The sequence below is a fragment of the Ooceraea biroi genome, chromosome 11 (genome assembly GCF_003672135.1).
Source record: "Ooceraea biroi isolate clonal line C1 chromosome 11, Obir_v5.4, whole genome shotgun sequence".
Classification (NCBI taxonomy): domain Eukaryota; kingdom Metazoa; phylum Arthropoda; class Insecta; order Hymenoptera; family Formicidae; genus Ooceraea; species Ooceraea biroi.
In genome coordinates this window covers 12,426,026-12,449,508 of record NC_039516.1, presented here as the reverse complement: position 1 = coordinate 12,449,508, position 23,483 = coordinate 12,426,026, and the positions used below count along the sequence as shown (strand labels likewise).

General features: G+C 42.6%; 2 protein-coding genes across 5 annotated transcripts in view; one reads left to right on the top strand and one right to left on the bottom strand.

Moving 5' to 3' along the window:
• LOC105275287 (dedicator of cytokinesis protein 3) overlaps window positions 1-23,483 on the bottom strand; it is a 49,105-nt gene that overhangs the window by 16,047 nt on the left and 9,575 nt on the right. The window lies entirely within an intron of this gene.
• On the top strand, window positions 1,740-23,341 carry LOC105275286 (innexin inx3). Its single transcript, XM_011332018.3, has 5 exons — window positions 1,740-5,528; window positions 16,181-16,354; window positions 18,876-19,300; window positions 19,450-19,845; window positions 20,331-23,341. Exons 2-5 carry the CDS (start codon window positions 16,192-16,194, stop codon window positions 20,532-20,534), a joined length of 1,188 nt encoding a protein of 395 aa, XP_011330320.1. The 5' UTR covers window positions 1,740-5,528; window positions 16,181-16,191; the 3' UTR covers window positions 20,535-23,341.

Here is a 23,483-nt window from a genome sequence, read left to right as displayed (position 1 = left end):
CTGTGCATTAGCATAGAGGACATCGTCTTGCCCCGAGCTGATCTTCCTTCAACGAAGTCTTTGCCAAGTCCACAGAGCGCGGATAATCGCGTACAAAGACTACGTACGCTCTGAATCACGCTCACGCAGCTTTAAAACGTCATTTTACTTTTTAAGCAAAAATCAATAGCTGATAATTAAGAAAATAATTACGAACGTTTCATTAAATTAATTGGACGATAATGCATGTAATTTGTGTCATAATAACGCATCGACCATCATCATAAATTAGCTGCTATTGTAACCATGTTCGGGAAATTATTATCCTCATTATTTCTCAAATTGGATATAAGAGAAATAATCAATCAATATCAAGGGTATAAGAGAGACATTGTATCATTATTATAATTGTTTCCAATTATCCAGCTTTAGCTATTTTTGCCATCGGGGTCAAAGGATTGGGATTCAGGATTCCAGATCTCGCGATCTCGTCATCAAGTCCGCGATTGCGTCACATGCCCCTCTGCAGCTTGTACAGGTGGTTCACACGCGATCGCAGCTCGCTCCAATGCGCCCGAGTGTGGAATCGCTCGCGTGAGCGTGTAAAACGGCCTTAATGGGAGTGTTTCCTGATCCCGGAACGAGTAACGAGACTCGTACATACAGTAAAGGGTTCGTGGGAAGACGAACGTCGAGGCTGGCTTTGCTCGAGGGTACATACCCGCACGAACACGCGAGCTTGCTATGTGTTCACCCACACACATGACACGTACGCGAGTGTACAATACGCTTGCACGCGGTCGTCTCCATGTATCGGGCTGAATTGGAGAGTCGCAGTCCCATGCATGGACTGCGCGCGGCAGAAGGCAGCGGAGTAATAGATGTCAGGGCCAAATCTCCAATCCCCCCACAGTCTCAATTAGACAGAATGAACGAGCGATTAAGCGTGATTAACCGCGAATCTCGCGGCGCAATTTATTTAAATATTTAAGCAATTAGAGAGAAAAAAAACCGATGATTATCTCCGAACTGAAATTTCTTCACATAATACGTATGATCCTTCAAATATATGTATATTCATATTCTCCACATATAAACTATGAGACATCCCTTCTGACCTGCGAGAAGGTTGTAGCCTGTATCGTCGATGGGGGTCTTAAAGGGTTAAAGCATTCATTAAGGGCTCCGCGTTTAACGGACGACGTCATGGCGCTATTACGTGATTCGCTTGGAAAATGGAGAACTAGGGATTAAACAGGGCTGCTGTGCCATTCCCCTTGCATTCTCCCGTATCCGCGGACACGGCTGGTGGATCGTCCTGAAAAGGACAGGGAAAAGGGACTCCCCTTGTTCCGCGACTTCCGCTCCCAGGTGCACGCTTATTAACGCCGAGAGAGAGAGAGATCGCCGCCATTCATTAATTTCCTTCGCCCGACTCGGTAGCCGTGGAACTCTCCACGAAGTCTCCCTCCTCTTCACCCGTCGCCTCTTCCCTCGCGGGCCCACAGGCCCCACGCTGTACAGCACTGGGGCCCCGGCACCGTGCTACGCCGAGGTTACGGCAAAAAGAAAGGGGGAGACCTTAAGGCGATCTCACACGGTCTCTTTGAGATCGGCCAGATAGTTCAAGGTGAATGTTCAATGAATGAGGTCATCTGATATATAATTCATCGTGCACATCTTCGGTCTCTCTTGATAAAAGAGAATATCTTTGTATAATAAAAAAAGGAGCCATTTTATGCAGATCACGTAACAGATGTGCATATTTTTCTTTTAATTCTGTGTACGTCCGCAGCATCCCATTAGTCATATTCTGCATCTTTTATACATGTATGTACATTGTATTTTTTCTATTTTAGTTGTATTTTGCATGTTACGCAAGTGCTTTTATAAATACTCTTTCAAATTTATAAATGTAGATCGATATCGAAAGTTCAAAAATCAACTCGAGTTCCCGATGACTTAATCACGATAAAATTTGTGATACCAATATTTCTTATGCTCGGGACTATGACCGCTAGAAGAGAACCGTGTAAAATCGCCTTTACCGGGAAGAAGCGCCGACGAAGTGGTTACGCAGACGGGAGTTCCCTTACAACCGCGTTACCCGAAGAAGGCAACCGGGAGGTGCACAGCGAAAAAGAGAATGAGGCTGAGAGAGAGAGAGAGAGAGAGAGAGAGAGAGAGAGAGAGAGAGAGAGAGAGAGAGAGACAGGAAGAGAAAAACGATCGCGAAAGTCGACGGCAAGAGAACGAACTATCGACAAAGACGGGCAGAAACAAAGACGAAGGGACGGCGAGATGTGCTCTTAGGCCGCGAGGCATACTCATTAGAAATAATAATTGCCGGGAGACGCGGATAATGAATGTTGCCGCCGCGTAGTTCGACATTCGCTGCCGTTAACGGGGAAGTAACTTAACTACGACGGACAACCGGCAATTAGGTAAACGGAATATATACTCGGCTTGCGCGCTGATAACGACGTCGTCAGTCGTCCTCGTCGTCGCCAATCGCGGAGATTCGTTTCCATTCTCTCGACCGGCTGGCATCACAGCTGCTATCCAGTCTACTGGATGAAACCATTCGAGACTGGGACCCGTATCCGATCCAATGTCGCGATCAGCGTTAGTTAATAGACTGTAAATTAGTCGTTATTGAACCGTTACAATCATGGCCCACGCAGACGTCTCTATGTCCCTATGCTGTAGCAAATATTATGATATTTGAACAGCGAAAACGAGGATTGGTTAAAATACAGCTGTAGCTTCATTAACATTGAAGACATTGCTTGCAAGCAATTGCGTCAGTTAACGCAATTGCGCGACATCCGCGCGAGACGTTCAAGTTCGTTAACGACAGATACAACGCGTCATTTTGTCGCACCCTCTTGTGCTGCAATTCTAATTTCAACAAGAACATTTGGTACAGAGGTTTAGAGTTATCATTGAGGAGAAACTTTACGACTCTCTTTTTGAGAGAATCTGAACCAAGGTCTTAAGCTGAGTTACAAAGTGTTTGCCCTGCTAAAAAACATTTACAAGTTTACAGTCATAACCAGTTTTCTTCGCCACAGACAACTCTTAAGCAACAATTGTCATGACATTCTTGGTCCCGATTGTGAAACTCATCAAAGGTGTCGAGTATACTATGGCGAAATACGACTTGCAGCTCTTATATACGCCCTAAAATCTTAGGAAATCCTAACGTATACATCCATGAATTAATATCCTTAAAAGATTTAAACTCAATTAAACTAGGAAGATGCAACGACGGAAACAATATTTCATTAGCTTTCCTTTCAATCTTACATGATAATTACTCGCAATTGCCAGAATTGCCAAGAGAGACAGATAAAGTCCATGGATGAAACATGGAGAAAAAATATCATGATAAATAATAAATTTCAACCCAAATTTTTCACGAATTTAAAGGAACTGTTTCAGTAAACGTACATCTTCAAGTAATGGCAAAATGGTCGATTTAACGAAATAAGTAGCGCGTTCTTAATTATATCGAAGAACAACATTGTTAATGATAGCATCGTGTGATAACAACGACAATACAAACGCAAGAAAGGAAGTCCTCCCCGGCAAAGAGACACGGAGGAACGTAGAAACGCAGCCTTTAAAGAGCTGAGAGGCGCTCGGGGAGGAACAGGGGGAACAGGTTCCCGGCATGGTTACCGCGTATTCACCGAGCTGAAAACCTTGGGCCCCATCTGGAGCGACAAAGAGAGCAGACTGCTAGCCGAGAGCGAAAACAGAAAAGAGAAAGAGAAAGAGACGGAAAAGGGGGAGAATAGGGGGACCGAAGCATATTTGCTCATCTCGCTCCAGTCGAGATGCTGTGGTCGCTTCTCGCGGACACACGATACAGGTCGAGAAAGCAAAGGTGAGTTCACACGATGCGTATACAGGGGCTCACGGACTTAGCAGAAGGACTCTCTCACGCGCGAACCCTATGGGCCCTTGGTCCTTGAACTCATCGCGACCGCTGGTCGCGAAAACGGTACCTTTTTATTGGCATGCCGCGCCAGCTTGGCATGCTGTTACCAGCTTCTGCCGAGATTCCGCGCGATTTCGCCAGCAAGTATCTCACTAACGCGGGTTGGAAGCTGCCCCCTTCCAAGATTCAAAGAGGAACTCGTCGATACGAAATGAAGATACGCACGCAAGAGTGAGAAAACGTCCCATAAAAGTGGAAAAAGTGCAAACGCAGTAAAGCACTCTCTCTCAATGCTCTTCTTCTTCCCTTCCTCTCTTTCTTTCTTAGAATTAATTTAGAATTTATTAACAACGTGACTTTATCCTATAAGCATATATTAGATAGAAAACTATAACTTTTTTAAAGTAGACATAATAACGTTACTTTAATGCATAAAAGAGAGGAAGGAGGAGCAACTCGGAAAGGAAACTTCTTCGCGCGATGAATTAATTTGCGCCTTGCTAAATTTCTCAGCGATCTCCGGGAAGGAAGCGCAGGAAGACAGATTATTTCGGAACGGCAGGAAGTGACTATCGTGCTAGTGCGGCGAATGCAACTTTGTCGCAGCTGCATTTCCACGATTTATACTAACATGTATCATTCGCAACAGTTTCACTCGCATCAAGTATGCAAATTTTCCGCCACCAGATTTATTTTAACGGTATTCTTTGTTCGCCGCTGAAATTTTCACCGCTGTCAAAATTAAGATTCATGCGCATTCCGGGATCCGAAAATGTATGCTGGAAAATGCACCACTGAAATAGACATTTACATAAATCTGTTCGTGATTTTCATAAAGTGTATTTCGAAGCGTATTCATACAGGAACAAATCATATAACGAGTTCCTGCAGAATCTTCGCGTGAAATAATATATCGAGACCACCCCATGCTAACCATGCGCACGGCAAAAATGCCAACGTGAAAATTTGGGGATGCGTCGGATTTCGCAAAGGTGCGTACAGTGTACGCACCTGGCGCTCCCTCCACGCAGTAGGCAGTACCCTTCTCTCCCCTCCGCCGAGCAAGGCTCCTGAACGCAAGATGGCGGTAGTGGTGGGGCCCCGAGCGAGACCCTTCGTCATCCGAGTCAGTTGTTTCGCGGGCCCCGTCAGCGTGTTACGTAGCGTGTAGACTTCCGTGAGGTTTGGGAGGCTCGTGTTCGCGTTTACGAGCGAAAGAGAGGACGCGTTAAGGGAGACCGCTTCGTCCGTTGCGGTTTCACCCCGTTTTTATCTATCCAAATTCCCAAAATTTCTCCACGCGAACGAGGAAGCGCGAACGAGCGTCGACAAGAAGAAGACGACGATCGCGAGGTGTGATCGCTCGAGCAAACCGATCTCACGGGAGAAAAGACGACTGCCAATTCCGGAGCGAATCGGCGCGTCGCTCGTGCGCGCAGCTTCGGGCCCCCGGGGTGCCGGACGCAGGCCCGAATTCGGACACAGTGCAGTGGTGCTAGTAGTAGTTGCGAGCTGCAACGACGAGTGACAACGACAGAGGCGGTTGCCCCCTCGTTCCCTCTTAGGGTGGAAAATCAACGTAGCGTCACGCAAGCAGAAGAAGGTACTGAACAAAACAAGAGCCCGTCGAGTGTAACGGACGAGCGTGTTTTAATAATGGGCAAGTGGTTCGTTCCTTCACCGCGAGAACGTCGAGAGAGAAAGAAAAGCGGGAGAGAGGTTAAGATTGCTATAATTTTCACGAGACACCGGCTTCGGCAACTTTGTATCGTGAAATTGGCGAGTATCGTTCGCGCGATCGGTCGATACGCGATATATCGTCGAGGGCGAGATCGAAGGCGCTGATTTTCAATCGGCCGAATCAAGTGCACAATGGAACGCAACGTGATCGTCTGCGGTCTCGAATTTTGTTCCGTCCGCAATAAAGTTGCACGAGGGGTCTCTATGATGAGATATATTTGCCGTTAAAAGATCAAAACCATCCGGGTTTGATTCGGTTCGCGATTCTCGAGCGGCGTGCGATCTTGTTTATTCGTGAAAATCGAGACGCGAGGTTAGATGGCGTGAAAACGCGAGTTAATTACGTAAATCATGGTAGTCGAACCAGCTGAAATTACATGGCGGCGACGCACGTGTATCATTCGATCGGTGTACGGCTACTAACGAGCGTGATGGGTAGCAACCTGAAATTCACAGAGAGAGAGAGAGCGAAACGCGCGCGTCGGCCAGCCACGCTTAATCGGCCTCAATTGGCAAAATGGTCGGCCTCTGTTCTTCTCGACAGTAGGAGTAATCCCTCGTTCATTTCGCGAATTCCTTGTTATCGCCGTTGCGAAAATCACGAGGCACTAATTTCTCGCGTTATTCCACCGTGGACGTGATTTGATACTCGACCAACAATAGAGCTCCTTTTTCACTAATCAGTATTTAACATACGTACGTATATCTATTAATTCATTTAGTTTTCGTATTAAAATATATGTTATTAATTATTTTTCGACACATGCTATTTACATTCTTATTGCAGATGCAATGAGAATTGTATAAAGTATAATTATTGTAATAATCACACTATGCGATTATTAACATTATGTGAAATTCTTTCTGGTGAATAGAAAGAAAAGAAAACGACTGAAAGAATGTTAGGCAGGTCAGATTCCAAGCTGTATTTCCGCAAAGAAAAATGGAATCCTTTCTACGAATCAAAGGACAGTCCCTTGATTATCTCGACTTCGGCTTCGATGCGAAGAAAAGAAGAAGCGTCAATGTTTCTCAATCTTTTTTTGCATACCGGCTACTCGTGTTCCGCTCGAGAACGAGTTGTGTCCGCACGAGAGAATCGACGACGACACGCACGATCGATAGATCACGTTCGAGTCGCCCACGCGATTAGATACCAAAAAATAAAATATGAAACTAACGCCCATGCAATAAAAGCAACAGCCGCTTGAAATCTTATATCATGCTTTTGTTTTGACGAATATTAATTCTTTGTTATTGAAAAATCAATTGGATGAATAAGATCTTGAAGAAGTCTGTCAATACAATGCAACAGGATCATCGTAGAGAGATACACAAATATTATCGTTTAATTTAATATTTTCTTTCGCATCTGTCACACGCGTGCTTTTATCTCTCTGTACGATTTTATCAGGTATCGAGGAACGAACGGAATCCGAATCCGTACGAGGACTTTCCGCATCCGTTGTTCCGATAGCTCGAACGGATACGTACGACTCCGATACGGTAGATACAGGACGGCCTGCTGCAGTTTCACGAGTCAGATAAAACAATGATAAGGACCGAGGCGTTAGGCGTGAACGAGAAAGGTTCAGATGTGTGTGCACAGCATTATCTCTCCGCCGCCTTCGCGTTTCATGGGAGACGTTAGAATTCTCCGCCTCTCTGCGCTTGACGTTAGAAGCACGACCGTGTAAATACCGTAAGAGAGTAGGCGTTTTATGGAGAGGTATAATACCGTGAGTCCGTCGAGAAACCGGTATCCTTATAGAGAGACTTAATCTCTGACGCGATGCGCCTCTGGAAAAATGTATCTCTCATTATGCAACGACAATGGGGAGAAATAATAACAACCGAACGAAGTGATAGATAAAAAACGCGGGATATTTCGCGTGTTCGCGGCGGATCGTAATTCGAACGGAGTGAAATTACAGTTGAATTTATTTTTTAGCGAGTGCTGTTATTTATCGTATCACTTCTGGTTTTCGAATCGTGTTGCATCGTTCTGCGACAAGCGATGTCGAATCGGCGATTCCTATTACTTCATAATGTTATTCGCGATATCAACGGGAAGCGAACATTCAATCGTCAGAATTAATGTTGGTGTTGATACAACTGGTCACGAGAAAACGGTCTGATCTCTCGGCTGTCGCATACTTGAGAGAAACTGTTCTGTCGTCGATATCTCCACGTCTGCGGTTCAAAGACTATATCGCCATGATCGATTTTTCAATAACTGTCACCTACAAGGTTCTTCGAAGAATATAATTATTTAGAACAAGTTCTTCCTATCAAGTCATAAATCATAAACATCAATAAACATTTTCTCGTGGTTTCTTCCTATAACTCTATAATAAAAATCTGTAATTATCGATTGAAAAGTGTTTTTCGAGCTTTATAACTCGTACAAACTTGCAAGAGCACGAGAAACGCGATTTGGAAATTATGCAGGCGCTGAAGATAAAATCGATTCGCAGATGAAGCAAATATTAAACAACACACACAGAAACGATAAAAGTAGAATGTTTTAAAAATTTCTCTAAGAATTTCGTTTTTAATATTATGATAAAAAAAAGATACTAATCGCGATATTGACTCGATTTATACAATCAAGAATTACGAACGAAAAAAGTTAAGCAGACAATTATTTCAGAGTTTGTGCAGATGCAGCACTGAAGCAAGCAGCTCTCGCTGGCTTTATACGTCATGGTCTCCCACATTTACGTAACGCAGTCGCGAAAAGAACAATTTGGCTAGGCAATTAATGTAACTTCCACGGCCTCGTCCCCCATTTGTCCTGACAAGCGCAATTATAGGAAATCTCTCGCACGTCCCGCGCTGCGAGGGCGAGGCGGACGCGCGAAAAATCCGCCCGGAGCGGATCCGTCTCGCGCACGGCACGAAAAATGCAATATTTCGCGAATATCGCGAGTTCTAGCCTTTCACCCGAAGCGAAACGAGCGAAATACCCTTCACTCACATCGACCACGTGTAGTGTGCATGCGTATGCGATCAATCGCGCGATCGGCTTCCTCGTTTAGGTCCGAAAATGAATGAAGATAACACGCGATTGTATTTTCTCCATTGCCTGTTGCTAGTCCTTGTACCTGGCAGCCCTGAACAATTTTACGATCGTACGATCATGAAAGCACGTCGTTTAGAAACGAGCTAAACGTTTCTCTTGAACGTGACGCAAAGAAGTGCATCCGGAACTGCTTATTATTTCACACTCTAATCAGGATTTACGACGGACTTGCGCGCGTGACTTTTCACGAGAGAGAATATAAAATGTAAAATATGAATCTTCAATGTAAAATATATCGCAGTAATATTTCAAAAAGATTGCTTGCTTCTGCGTGATTTTGATTTAAAGCTGCACGACTGTCTTTTAAATTACTGAATTACAGTTTTGGATTATCGAATGAGTAAATTTTCGCTCTTTTCATCGCATCGACGTGGCCTTTGTCGGCGCATATAAAAGATCCCCGCGCGAGATATCTAAAATATCATAGTATGCGTAAGGCGCGTAACTGTAATTCCCGTTTCCATGCTGGAGATCAACTCGCCGGACTCGTCTCCGCCGTGAAAAAACGAAAGAAAAGCTGTCTGCGCGTACGTTGACTCGCGTGCGTCTTTCTCATACGACACGAGCCAGGAAAAGGCTCGTTATCAGTTATTATGACATAATTGTAAAAGATTGTGCGTGTGCAACTTACCGCGATCAATAATTGAACGAGCACACGCGACAAGCGCCTCGCCATTTTGAATTCTACGAGATTAGAAAGCGTCAGACTAAATATCTTTGAAAAATTATAAATATTCCTACCGGAGAATAATAATAATAATAAAATCGAACACGCTTACTTCGCTTTGCATTGTAAAGTGAAATAACAAGCAGAATCCAATTTCCTCGCGCGTTTTAGATAAAAATCGCTCGATAAAATTACACGTTTATGTGCTTTATTCAGACGGTAATTGCTCACGGTGAATTTATCATGTTTCTATCAGTAATAATACTGTTCACGATATGCACGCGGTGAATGCTGCTTTATGAAAGTACGCCTGCACAGGACACTCAACGTGCGAGCTCACGGCAAGTGTAAAGGAGTTCGTAGTCATCGTACGTTACTCCGCGAATTCCCGATAATGCGTATGTCTCGCACGCAATTCCGTGATACGAAGGAATTATGCGTGCCACGGCGTAGATGCCCTTTCGTGCACGTCATTCTCGTGGAATGTCTTGAACAAGAGGAAAGTCAATGACGCGATCTTTTGATCCTCATTGAATCTTCTACTCGCTCGCGTTTCATTGATGATGCATCCGATTAATTGATTGAAAGAACGAAGCACGGAGTGTATAATCAGGGTTCATCAAGATGTGAACTTTTATACAGACTATCGCGCAGTTATATAAATTTAAATCGTTGACGATTAAAAGATGAATTGTTCTTATGCTGCAATACTGTCTTATCTACCTTCGGAATAAGAGAATAATTAAATATTTTTCATTGTATTGAGAATTGTTATCTGTTCGATGTCGATTTTTCAATAAATGCAAATAAATTCCAAGACATTCCTTCGATGTGAAACATCGCAAACTCATTAGATTGGACACATTCGATACAAGTAGACGGCTGGTACTTTCGCAGTATCAGCACCTGAATCGCCGCTGGTTAAAAGCGAGGCAAGTATGTCTCCGTGACATGGTAGGCACGTACAATTACTCGGTCGCGATTATAAAACCCGCTATCTTGATCGCGGCATACGCCACAGCGAATGGTCGTTGATACGATAATTTACAGCGCGCTGCGCTAATTTACCCAGTGTCGAGGGCCACCGTTTGTCCACGGCTACAAGCGTATTATTAATTCGTACGTGTGATCCGAGGCTGTCGGTTTGATATCAATCCGCATCAATCAATCAACAAAATCGAGCCATCAAACAAAGCCCAACTTCAAGATTAGCTTGTTGCATCGACTTTTCTATTCTTCGACTGTTGCATATCTTATATATTTATAAAGTTTTGGCAATTTCAACAAGAATTTTTAGAGAAATAAGATTTTGAGAAGATAGTCGTATTGTAGTTTGATGTAATGTCTTTTCGCTAACAATCTTCGCGGAATCTTCGTCACATCCGGGAAAGTACGTGATTCACACTGTAGAAAAAAGTCGTCAGCGACTCGTCTGATTTCGAAGAAGCGCCCCTTGAATCATGCCAAAGCAATTTCTCAGCAATGCGCATTGCTCGAGAAAGGCAAGTAGGATGGAAATATTACTTCCGCGTATGCAGTAATGAATGCAATGTGAGGAACACATGCAAATAATATTTCTATAAATATCACTTCCTGGAGAAAGCAATTTGTATATAACAAAACAGTATCACAATCTTTCATTACAAATATGACATAAACTGATACAATAGTGCAAAAATAAAAATCTCCCCAGTGTCAAGATATCTGTAACGACAATATTCTGCAATGACAATATTGTCGTAGTGCAACATGACGGCGTGCCATATCGTAAATTGTACTAAACTCATATTAATATTATCGAGGCAGTTTACATGGCCGGTTTAATGACACTTCCCATCCCCACAACGCAGTGATAATACCACCAAATTTGGACCACGTTTTGTGCGCGAACGAACCTCCCATATCGGCAATAACGAAACACGAGTACATCAATCACGTCCCGATTACGGGCGTGCATCGTGTTCTCGCTGCTCTCGTATTAGCGACTGTTATTAGTCCGTACACACGTAAATCCCGTCACGACTATAATCGCCAAGTCATTGCGATCTACAAATTGCTCCAGTTTCTCTATCACACAGTGCAGCCAGTGACGCGCGTAAATCTCGTGCATGTTACCTGTTAACCACTGATTCTAGGATTTCTCCTCTCGACTAATGTAAATGTTTGAATTTTGCTAAGGTAGTCGGCATGACCTTTTCGGTCAACCCAATGCATCATTCATTCCGAATATTTTTGGAATTACCAATCAACAGTCTCGGCTGGAGCTTGACGGTGACAAAGCGGACAAAGAACGTCCGTGTCGAGTCTCCATTTTTCTCGATCGTATATTAGCAACTCTCGGCTCTTTATCGAAGCGGCAGGCTCTCGTGCGCAGCCCCGCGATCGCGCGCGATCCTAAACCTGTTTTCTGCATCCGTAACCTGATACGAGTTACCTTTTCAGATCCTGTGCACCGTTCTCCCTACTACGTATCCTTTACGAGATATTCGCGAATTCGTACGAGCGATCGTGAGAAGAAAGCCGCCTTCGGAAACCACCGTCGTCTTGCGGTTTCTTGGGGCTTCGCGCGTTATTACATTCCCGGAGATTTAATATTTCCTTCGTGGATTAAATTCATCGACGTGTATTGCCGCAGTTTTGATGATCAATCATACCGCGAGGAACATCGTAACGGTATTAACTTTAATTTTGAGATTATTAAAACATTCGTATATATGTCTTTTAAGTGGTGATGTGGAATATTTTATGAGAAGACATGTATCATAAGTTACATTGTTTTGCTCTTTTTCTTTGGGATAATTCCTGTGGAAATTCATTCGATTCGATAATCGATAATTTAGTTCACTGATAGAAACGACAACGGTGAAATTCCGCTCTACGCACACCATGCGGATTTATTGTCGCGGCCGATAGCACATAAAACCTCGTTTTATTCAGTATATATATGCGATTGTGTAACGCCATAAAATCGTATTCTAACTGGCAAGAGACGTAGTCGAGCGTAACATTCAGTGACATGTTTGAAAAAGACATATATGTATTAAATAGTTAAAAAAATAAAAAACAAATGTGCAACACAGCTTTATGATTCACCAAGAGACTTCAAAATATATTGCTCCATAAAATGCCACTCTGAATGTTGTGTTTACACAAGATCGAGTAATACGATCAACCAAGGCAAAAGTGTATATATTATATATATAAAAGAGGGTATCGGCCTCTCTTTATCGTGGTCATAGTCGTTGTCGTCGTGGTCATCGTTCACGTAGTCAGAACCCCACTCCTGTCCATTCAAGAAACCAGCAGCAGCCAACTGGTTTAACTTGCCTTGTTCCTTCGCCACGAGCATCCGGAGAAGCGTGGCAAAGGAATGACGAAGGTATTCGGAAATTTGAATGCCTCCGAGGAAATATTGTGGATGTGCAAAGCAATATTTCTTACTATTTTTGTGGTTTAAGCTGCAGACACATTGTAGAGTATTCCTCGTAATATTGTTCGAAGAAAATGCATATTGCTGAGGACATTCGCAAATATTTGAAGATCGCGCGATTATACAATAATTGTATCTATATTTGTGCTCATTCCGGAGCGTTGTTCTATTATAAATTAATTATTTTATAATTTATCTCGCGTGTATTCCAAGATATCTAAAATCTTGTACAATTTGCTAAGAATAGATACTTAGATAGTAGCAGAAGAAATTTATCGATCCAAAGTCAACTTTTGCGACCGGCCGTCGTCACTTTTAGATTTGCTGACGGCTTGAAATTTCACACATTTCGCGTACACGTGTGTTCAGAGTTAGCACTTTTATGGGCAGAACGGTAAAGTTTACCTGTCTAACGTAAGCACACGAATTCTCTTCGTGACGCATAAACGGAGCTCTCGCAAACAAAAGATCTCGTGAGACTCTATTATTCAGTCTTTTTAGTGTTTTTAGACTTCAAAATTATCGTCTATTTAAATTACACGAATATTACTTCATCAAAGACCGGAATTCAACAACAACAATTTATCGAGAAACTGTTGTATCGTTGTTCAATTGGAGCTTTCAAACTCCCTCGTAATTATCTCAAAACAAATATTTGCTAACGTCATATGCATACGTATTTCATGTTACGCGGAATTTAACAATTATTACTATCTCACATTTCACACGTCATAAATGTCTAGTCCGTTATTACGTTCATTATGTCCAACCGTATATTTTAAATGTATGAAATATAATTTTTACCATCGACATGTGTCACACGAGTGAAAAGAGACGACAAAAATTCCCTCTGGAAAAGCCTCGAATTGTACAGTCACCTCTTCGACATACCATTAAACATCAAATTGCTTCATCATTTTTAGCATAATAAAATATCTTGACAATACCGAGAACACATTACAATAAAGTGTATAATAAAATTAATATTCAAAGTAACCCACTACATTTATCTCTCTCTTTGCACTATCGAATACGATTGAAAAAAGTTACTTCCAAAGTTCACTAAAAAGTTGAACATTTCTGTCGGAGCGAATTGCAAGATACAAAACTTGCTCACAGATGTTTAAACAAATTTTTGGAGAACGGCCGATTTTTGTTGTTGCATTGTGCTGTATGCCTCTCTTTTTATATCGCTAATTACTGAACACGCTAATCGTAGAACACGCGATTCTCTGATGAACTCTCGTCCTCGTGTGGATCGACCTCGCAATGAGGCACGCGCTCTCTGCCTACCTTCAATTAATTAAGTAATAAAATTCCGGCGACACGGTCGTCCGGCAGGAACGCACGAATTTATCCGCCACATGTAAATGCCCTTGGCTTTTATACTGAATAAAATGTACTTCTCTTTCACAAGAAGAAACAATTAACGCGATTTTCCTCTTATTCGTATTTAAATTCAAAAAATAAATGTAAAATGCTGAAAATGGTAATGAAGTAGGCCTATCAAAATCACCTAAGAAATTGCGTTAATTCTATTATTTTATTCGCGAAATTATTTTCTAACGTCAAATGTGTTACTTTCGTTTTTTCTTCCACGTCAAGTGATATTACATCACGGTAAATGTGCAAGTATAATTTTCGTGACAACAAAATGACGAGCGAATTCACCAGACACACGTTAGATTAACGCCAGTCAAGCAAGGCTCAGTTCACTGTGCTTTAATTAGCACACTGTCCGCACGATTACACCGAAAAAGGCGAGATACAACCACAAAACCACGATAACTGGAGAGTAGAACGCAAGCTACTTTTACATCTGATCGACTATCAAAGAAATATACTGAAAAAGAAATACATTGTTTAGAAAGGGAAAATAATCGATGCATCTGATCTTTTCTGATTTTACAAAACTCTTGCCATATGAAATAAATAAACCGTATGAAAAAAAATAACGAAAAAATCCAATATCTAGATACAATAGGCGACCTTAAATTTTCGAAAATCCACAAAGAGTCGAGTGAGCCTTTGTCATTCCAACTTCTGCAAAATATGCGTTAGGTAGTTTTCTGAGCCTGTCGTTCCATAGAAAGGAATCCGAGGGCGACGAAGACGAGGGAGAACTTGGGCATCCGGTCGCGTCGCGCTTTGTTTCCGCAACGAGAACAATCTACGTGGGTTGAATTGTATGTGTGTGGTGCGCGCGCGTGCTTTAGGATTTTCTATATCGATCTCGTCGTACACATCTGCCATTTCCGGACGCTTTCAACGTTGGTAGATCGGGGTGAAGAGCAAATCCTTCTCTCTTCTCTTTTTCTCTTTCTTTCTTTCCCTGTGTCTTCGCCGAGGGTGCGAAGGCTTGGTAAAACCAGAAAACAAGGCAAATTTCTCGGCGAATTGTCATTCCGCGTTACAATCTCGCCGACCGAAAATGCAATCGCGAACGATCTCACTTTTGTTCAAAAACAGCTCGAGAGATAAGAATGGAGTTGTCGAGACGAAATATGAGCAACTGCTTGTACCTAAAGCCAAACGGTTCCTTTGCGAAAGTGAAAAGTTCGATACCCTCAACTCTCTCTTTCTCTCTTTCTATCTCAAGTTCTCTGGACTTGCAATTGTAATTCCGAGATTAAAATGGAGAATTTAGTAGGAAGGAATTTATAGGACTGTTTAATCTAGATTTCCTAAATTCTATCAGTTTAAAGAACGGTTTTAGTACTTTAATTGTAATACTATTACCCTAAATTTCGTTGCGTTCCATTTTTTTCAATCTCTCGCGAAAATCGATCAATTCTCAAACGACGCGATCGAGGACCGTCGCCGGAAGGAACGGGGATAAGATTGATGATCAGCTGCAGCGGAATGTAGTTCGAGCCGTTTACTACTGTAGTCTGAATCAATCACGAGCTAATCTAGATATGGCACGTATTATTGGCTCGGCACAACCGCGCCGTCTTTTTCTCTTTCTGTCTATCTCTTAAGCAACGTTCATGCGATTCTGAGTCATTATAAATTACTGACTTACATGATAAGAATGCTAATACTACCCATCGGCGGTCGATCAATGAAATGCGCTCCTAATCGCGATTGGCCAAGCGAATGCAAGTGGTTCGTCAGCCATGTGGGAATGCAATTTGATGCTCGCCGAAAGGAACGCCTTTATAATGATAAAGCATTCATGGCAGAATAAAAATGCGCCAAAGTAATGATAAAAGATTTTGGAAGCACAATTTCTTAAAGCAACTAAGGAATAATTGTATTAAGCTAATTAATTATCGGTGACCGATATGTTGCTGATGGTGAAGATAACATGTTTTCTTTTTTCTCTTGCAGATTAAACAAAAATGGCAGTGTTTGGCTTGGTGTCGTCGGTCGCGGGCTTCGTCAAGGTGCGATACCTGATCGACAAGGCCGTCATCGACAATATGATCTTCAGGGCGCACTACAGGATCACGTCGGCCATCATGTTCCTCTGTTGCGTCATTGTGTCTGCCAATAACTTGATAGGTAAGATACCGTCGTATTCAATATATTTCCCTCGTTCCTCCAGCTTCCCCAGCTCCCACTCGAAGATCTTCGTATCTCGCAAGAGTGAAAGTCTTCTAGGAACACGCTGTTGAGAAAATCTTTTACGCTGCGATCACTTCTGAACTTTACCATCCAGTGCTCTCTCAAGCAGGGTGAATACAATCGTTATTATGTTGTTCTATGAGAAAAGGATTGTCTTGCGCAAAAATATTGCTAGAAGAAAATATACAGATCGGACGATAAATCGAGAATAAAAATCGAGAATCAGAGAGTCGTTGAAGAAAAATTGCAAACACAAGAAATTCACCATAGCAATAATTAAAAATTTATCGCGCGACATGATAAATCTACAAGATAATAGTGACAAACATGAAGAATGTAACATCTAGATAAAACAGATTAAAATCTACGTCTAAAATGCATGAAATATATTTCGGAAACTGCAGCAGACAAGAGAGCAGTTCCAGACGACATCCCAAAGCACAAAGAGCGCCTTCAAGAATAAACGCAACTACCAAGATCATATTTAATTTAATGGGTGCATTACGGGTTAGATCAACGTTTCGTAGGAAGCTGACGCGGTTCACAACCGGTCGCGATTAGAAACTGCGAATGTATCAGGGACAGTGTCGCATTTCCGCTTGAGAATATATGATGCTCGAGTTATGGTTGTGATCCTCAACGCAGATTCTGCGCATTGCTCTTTTATCGTTGCAGAGTGATGCAAAACATAGGCGCGACGACTGATTTAACATCACCGACGCAGTTGATTAGAGACCATGCTCTGGTATCTTACGAGCGTGTCTTGTGCGTTGTATACATTCGTTTCTCTTTCATCATCCGGCGAATCCAGATCGTTCTCTTGGACGATTCGATTAACGGCAACCTTCTTGATTACGCGAAATGCAATTATATAGCAAAGAACTTATACGTAACGATGGACAAATGTGCTGTATATAGTTTGATCGATCGATTCAAAGCTATATCGTAATTATACGAGCGAGCTAATGTCTGATGACATCAACCGGGAAATCACGTATTAACAAATTATGTAATACAATGTTATGGTAATAAATTATTGTACAGGACTTTGTTGCATAAATGAGATGGTGATAATAATGTCGAGTGCATATTGTTGTATTTCCTCGAGTCGCAAAATTAGAGAACGTTCATCAATTCTCGAAGAATTCCAAGAGATTAACGATTTTTTTAGTAGGAAAATTTTATTATGAGAAATCTGACGTTCCGATTTTCAAGAACTGGGAGGCGTCCAGAATTGCTCGCGCCGAGCGCTAATAATAGTGCAAACAGTTTAATTGCAACCTTAATATAACATATCCTTGCACATCGTCCGAGCAAACCGTTGCATAATTTAATTGCAATAATCGTAATTAGCATGACGCGAAGCATCTGGTATGCATATGGACCGTAATTATGCGCTCATAGGAGACCAGTTCGGTCGCGCATTTGCATTCGAGAAAAATCTCCAGAGCACGTAGACACTAGATCCATTCATTCCGGGCGCGCTTTCTACGCTCGTTTACTCTCTTTCACCTCTCGCCGAAGCATCGGAATACGTTCATTGAATTTCAAGCCTTTCATAAAAAAACTGACATCCCTTTATTCTAAAAGAGGATCACGCGGTAAGAAAATGTCATGCACATACGCTTCTTTTGCATATCGCATTTAAAAATCGTTAAACTGAAAATTGTCAGATGTAATCGCGGATATTCTCCTTCTCTGCAAATATTTATAAATCAAAAAATATTACTATTATTATTATAAATATTACGCATTTGTTGTTTTTCACCAATTTCTCTCAAATCAATTCAATTCGCTGTGCTTTCCTTGATCATTTAATTTAACTGTAACTATAAACTCATGAGAAACGGACAAAAGCGCAGAATGAATAAGAAGCTGCTGCTAATTGGCAAAACAGATGTATTCGTCTGTTTGGACGAATACGATACAGCTGTGTCCATTTAATGCTCACGTCGACATCAGCAGGAAGCAAGATTAGCCGTTCTACTTCATCAGAATACTACATAAAGATAATACTCGATACCAAGGTATTGAATGTCTTCGCTCTGGAACGACATCCACGAAACAGCTCATTTTCGCAGCGCAACTTGTCGCACGAAAAGAATTATCTCGAGTCGCGAACGCTTGATAACACCGTCTCTGACGTTCGCTAATCGCGCGAGATTAACGCGCGCTCCACCGACGGTAATCCCACGGGATTTACTCCGTTAACGATGTTCGTGCAAAATACCACGTGAAAAAACGTCTACCGGGTGATTCATAAACGCCTGCATCCCTTTTTAATGAATATACGTGGATTGGTTGCAATTGAGATCGATTGTTTCTTATATGATCGGTACAATCATCCTCATTTCTCACACAAGATGATGCTTTCGTTGATGATAGTGTAATTATTTAACTGATGGCAGGATTGCTGATTCAGATGAATCATTATTTACTTGTTTTTCTATTTTTGCAGGTGACCCCATCAACTGCGTATCTGATGGTGCAGTATCCGGTCATGTGATCAACACGTTCTGCTGGATCACGTACACGTTCACGTTGCCCGAGAATAACTTGAAGCCTGTGGGAACCCACGTGGCCCACCCGGGCCTAGGTGGTGATTATGGCGACAGGAGGTTCCACTCGTACTATCAGTGGGTGCCGTTCATGTTGTTCTTCCAAGGTGTGCTATTCTACATACCTCACTGGATGTGGAAACAGTGGGAAGAGGGTAAGATCAGGATGATATCCGAGGGTATGAGAGGCGCGACAATGGAGTCCAAGGCGGAACGTCAGGCCAAGACCGAAAGGCTGGTCCAGTACGTCATCGAGACTCTGCATCTGCACAACAGCTACGCCGCTGGATATTTCTTCTGCGAGATCCTCAACTTTATTAACGTCGTAAGTATATCAGCGTAAACGCGCGTTCGACTGTCAATCGAACGCCATGTTAATGATATTTTGCGAATTCCTAACAACTCAAAGGGAATAGTAAATATAAATTCTCGAATATCCATCTGACAGTTATTATATGATTGTTTTTGCTACAGATCGGCAACATATTCTTCGTGGACACGTTCTTGGGCGGTGCATTCCTCACGTATGGCACCGATGTGCTGAAGTTCTCCAACATGAATCAGGAGGAGCGTAGTGACCCGATGATCGAGGTATTCCCACGTGTCACCAAGTGTACTTTCCACAAATTCGGTGCTTCCGGCACGATCCAGAAACTGGACGCACTCTGCGTACTTGCGCTCAACATCCTCAACGAGAAAATCTATATATTCCTGTGGTTCTGGCTCATCGTGCTCGCGGTTTTATCCGGCTTGGCGGTGCTCTACAGTATGGCGGTGGTATTGATGCCCAGTTCGCGCGAGGCCATCCTCAAGAAGCGCTTCAAGTTCGGTACGCCAACTGCGGTTAGCGCGCTCATCCGGAAAACTCAGGTGAGACTTTTAATTCGACCGTTTTTCGATCACGAATTACCAATCCAATTGCACATAGAATAATATCGATATAATAGCCAGTATTGATATAGATATCCAGATAATATTATACATTTATGAGAGTTTATTCTTTAAAGAACATCAATCGAGATATCTATTTCCGAATAAAAACCGAAACCTGCAAAATTCACTCATTACGAAAGTATCGATGAAACATAATTTTAATGAAAAGAAGCTTCGCTTGGCGCGATTATTGGGCCCGTAATCGCGATAATTCGCTTAAGAGCTTAATGGACGCCCCCGAACGAAGGGTGGCGGTACTTTGTACCTGCTGACACAGTGCAATTTTTGCAAATGGACTCCCTCGGGGATAACACCATCGGAGAGATAAAAGTACCTGCTCTAACGATGTTATATCTTTACATCTCGGCGCGACTACCCTGTTCCGCCGTGAAATTCATGAGGGAAATGGATAATCTTTCCAGGTTGGCGATTTCCTGCTGCTTCACCTGCTCGGTCAGAACCTGAACATCATGGTGTTCAACGAGGTGCTGGAGGAGCTGTGTCGCCGTCTGCAATTCGGCAGTAGTAGCGGTGCATCACCTACGTCTGTGCCATCGGCGCCTAGCACTCTTGAGATGCCGATATATCCGGAGATCGAGAAATACGTCAAGGACACCGAGATCTAAGGCACCCGCGTCGACGTTACGCGACTCATCTTCCCTCCACTGCTCCCTAGTACCCCTTTTTTGTTCGTATTGTGATAATACCGAGGACGGTTTTGTGATACCGTTGCTTCGGTGCCGATGAGATGAGACAGACAGAAAGAGAAAGAAAGAGAGACGGGTTCGTGCCGCGTCGTCGGACATCTTACCGCTCGTGCGATCGTAAAAGCGTGCTTGGGAATTCCGTGGCCTCCATGTGATCACGCGACGCTCATAAAAACGTAAACTCGGACCCGGCGTAAGAAGACTTCAAGACGTCTCTTCTCGTCAACCATAGCGCTTGTTCATTACCGCGCACGCGCTCATAAAGCTGATCCTTGACATCCGTTTACATCTCTTTCGTTACGACGAGACCTGCAATCGATTGAAGAGGCGCCATGCGCGAGATGAATCTGCGAAACGGATACGCAAGTCGGACAACGACGCTCCTCGCTTCGCTGACCGTACTTCCGTTCTGACATCATTGTATGAACCGTTTCTCGCTTCTTCAAGTTTCATTTGCATCGCGTTGCACCTGCAAAGTACATTATGTGCCGCGACACGAATTATCTTGTTCCTTGAGAGACTCCTTCGTTCAATGTTACCACGAGATTTTCATTTGACGCTATCGTTAACAGTTGCATAGTTATGGAATCTGAATTTGAACGCGAGACATGCCGCGAGCAAATAATAGCTTCGTCACATTCTCGTTCTTCAACAATCGTTAAAAAATCGTTTGTTTGTCGTCAAGCCAAAGTTGCAACGGGAATTAACTTCGGCCACTTTAACGTTATTTTTTACCGATTGCCATTACGGATTTCCATTATATTGCCCATTTTCTTCTTAGTATTTCCGCTTGAGCGACGTAGCGCGGACCCGGTAGCGAAGATCGGAACGAGCGTTGCGTTTCGACATGCCTCAGTCCGTTCAGCGATCAGGAAAAGCGAACGAGACACCTTGGTATTCTGCACCGACTGCAGCGGCACGAACCGATATTAGATTATCGAATGTAATAATGTAAGCGATAACACGCGATGTTTTCGATAAGATGTGATCGCGTGCACGTATGATCGCTCATGTTTCATTGAGTTGCGACAGGTTCCCATTCAATCTTTCATGATCGCATCCGTTTCATTGCGAAGTAGAGAAATCACTTTAGTTACGTCAATCCTTAGTCGATAATTACATATATCATCGCCGATATTATGTGGCGATCACTTAAGAGTAACGTGAGATGATCACACGTGACAATGCGAATTGATAATTGTTTACGTCACGAACACAACATTCCTTTCACATTACCGTAAATCTTCAAGGAGAGAAAGAAATACAAGTATCGAAAGTACTGTAGCTAATACTGTGGCCGCGATTTGCGACACGTAGTTCCGCAGAACTGCTTTGCGTTGCCGAGGAAACGTGGCAATGTTTCACGCGAAACGAACGCTCACAGAAGATTGTGTTCAGCTATTCGCCATAACGTGAGAAATGCGTATCAGTAGATCTCCATCAAGATCGACCTTATCGCGATCGTGATAGAGATCCGAGAATACGTAGATCGAAAATCCTGCTCAATAAGAAATCCTTCTCCTGTTATGCTATCTGCGATATAACGTTCATTGATGTTTTTGCGCAAAAAGCACTTGAGGATTAATGCGTGAACGAGCGCAGGTGAATTACGCGTGTCGCAGATGGAATACCATCGCGCGATTATCATGATGAGGATATCGTGAAAGCACCATGTATTACTGTACACCATGTGGAACCATTATACTGCCTAGTAGTCTAATAGACTAGATAGTACGTTTAATAGTCCGGCCGGCGGAAGGAGAGAAAACGGACATCGTCTCATTCTTTTCCATTTTCTATTTTTTTCTTTTTAGAGATATTTCTGCGCGATTGCTGCGATGATTGGTGAGTTAAGAAGACATATTAGTAATTTATAATATAGCGTGCGATTCCTAACGTAACATACGAGAAGAAAAAGTTCCGCAAGAAACGCATAAGTGGGGTTCCTCTATAATTACAACTCACGGTACTCATGGTAGGAAGACAGAGATCCACATATATCATTCCTAATGATTATCATTAAGTAGTTCATTACTCATTGCATTAACTCTAATTAGGACCACGGTGTAATATGTTTACGAAAGAACGGTGCACTATTTCTGAGTATTACAATATGACGCATTTCTATATCTCGTATATATAATATATAAACTTCGCGCGATTAATTATTACGTATAATTCACCTTCCCGTTAACAGGGACAATGGAAACTTTCCCGCGATGCTCGAACAACGTTCCCTCGTCCTGCGTTCTCTCGTCCGCGAGGACGATATGTTGTATAAGCGCTGCCGCAACAAATAACTACTATGTGTAACAGCGATAGTGTAACGCTACACGAGCTCTTTTCTTTACGGTATCCGCAACTCATTAGATCACGCATTACCGCGCTCCGAGTGATATATCTTAAAGTAGACGTTTAAGATGAACGAACGAGAGCGAGAAAGAGAGAGAGAAAGAGAGACAGAGCGAAAGATCAATGATAGATATAATTCGTTGTTCGCAATGTGCCTTCTATATATATATATTATATATATATATAGGATATAGGAAAAAGAAAAATATACGTTAGTATAAGTATAAGTGTATTCTTTAGGTGGAGCGACACGCTCCTCTCCTGACTCGCGTTTGACACGAGAGGAAGACTGCCAATATGTGCAACGTCGTTATAGCGATTAGTGTGCGACAGCGAGAGAAAAATAATAGAGAATAAACGAAATTCTTTCCAACACGACGTTGTTTGTCATTCGCTCTCGTGCGGCACAAGCGCTCGCACGCGCACTCGCCCGCAAACGAACTTAATTAGTGCGTAGTCACGCGAGAGACAAATTTTTCTTCCGCGATCGCGACTGAAACCACTCGCACGACTCGC

What these genes read in the sequence shown, in the direction of transcription:
- LOC105275286 (XM_011332018.3), top strand. Translation starts at nt 16,192, where the DNA reads ATGGCAGTGTTTGGCTTGGTGTCGTCGGTCGCGGGCTTCGTCAAGGTG. An exon ending in GTCTGCCAATAACTTGATAG is followed by an intron (nt 16,355 to 18,875) that starts GTAAGATACCGT and finishes CTATTTTTGCAG; the next exon opens with GTGACCCCATCAACTGCGTA. An exon ending in TCCTCAACTTTATTAACGTC is followed by an intron (nt 19,301 to 19,449) that starts GTAAGTATATCA and finishes TTTTTGCTACAG; the next exon opens with ATCGGCAACATATTCTTCGT.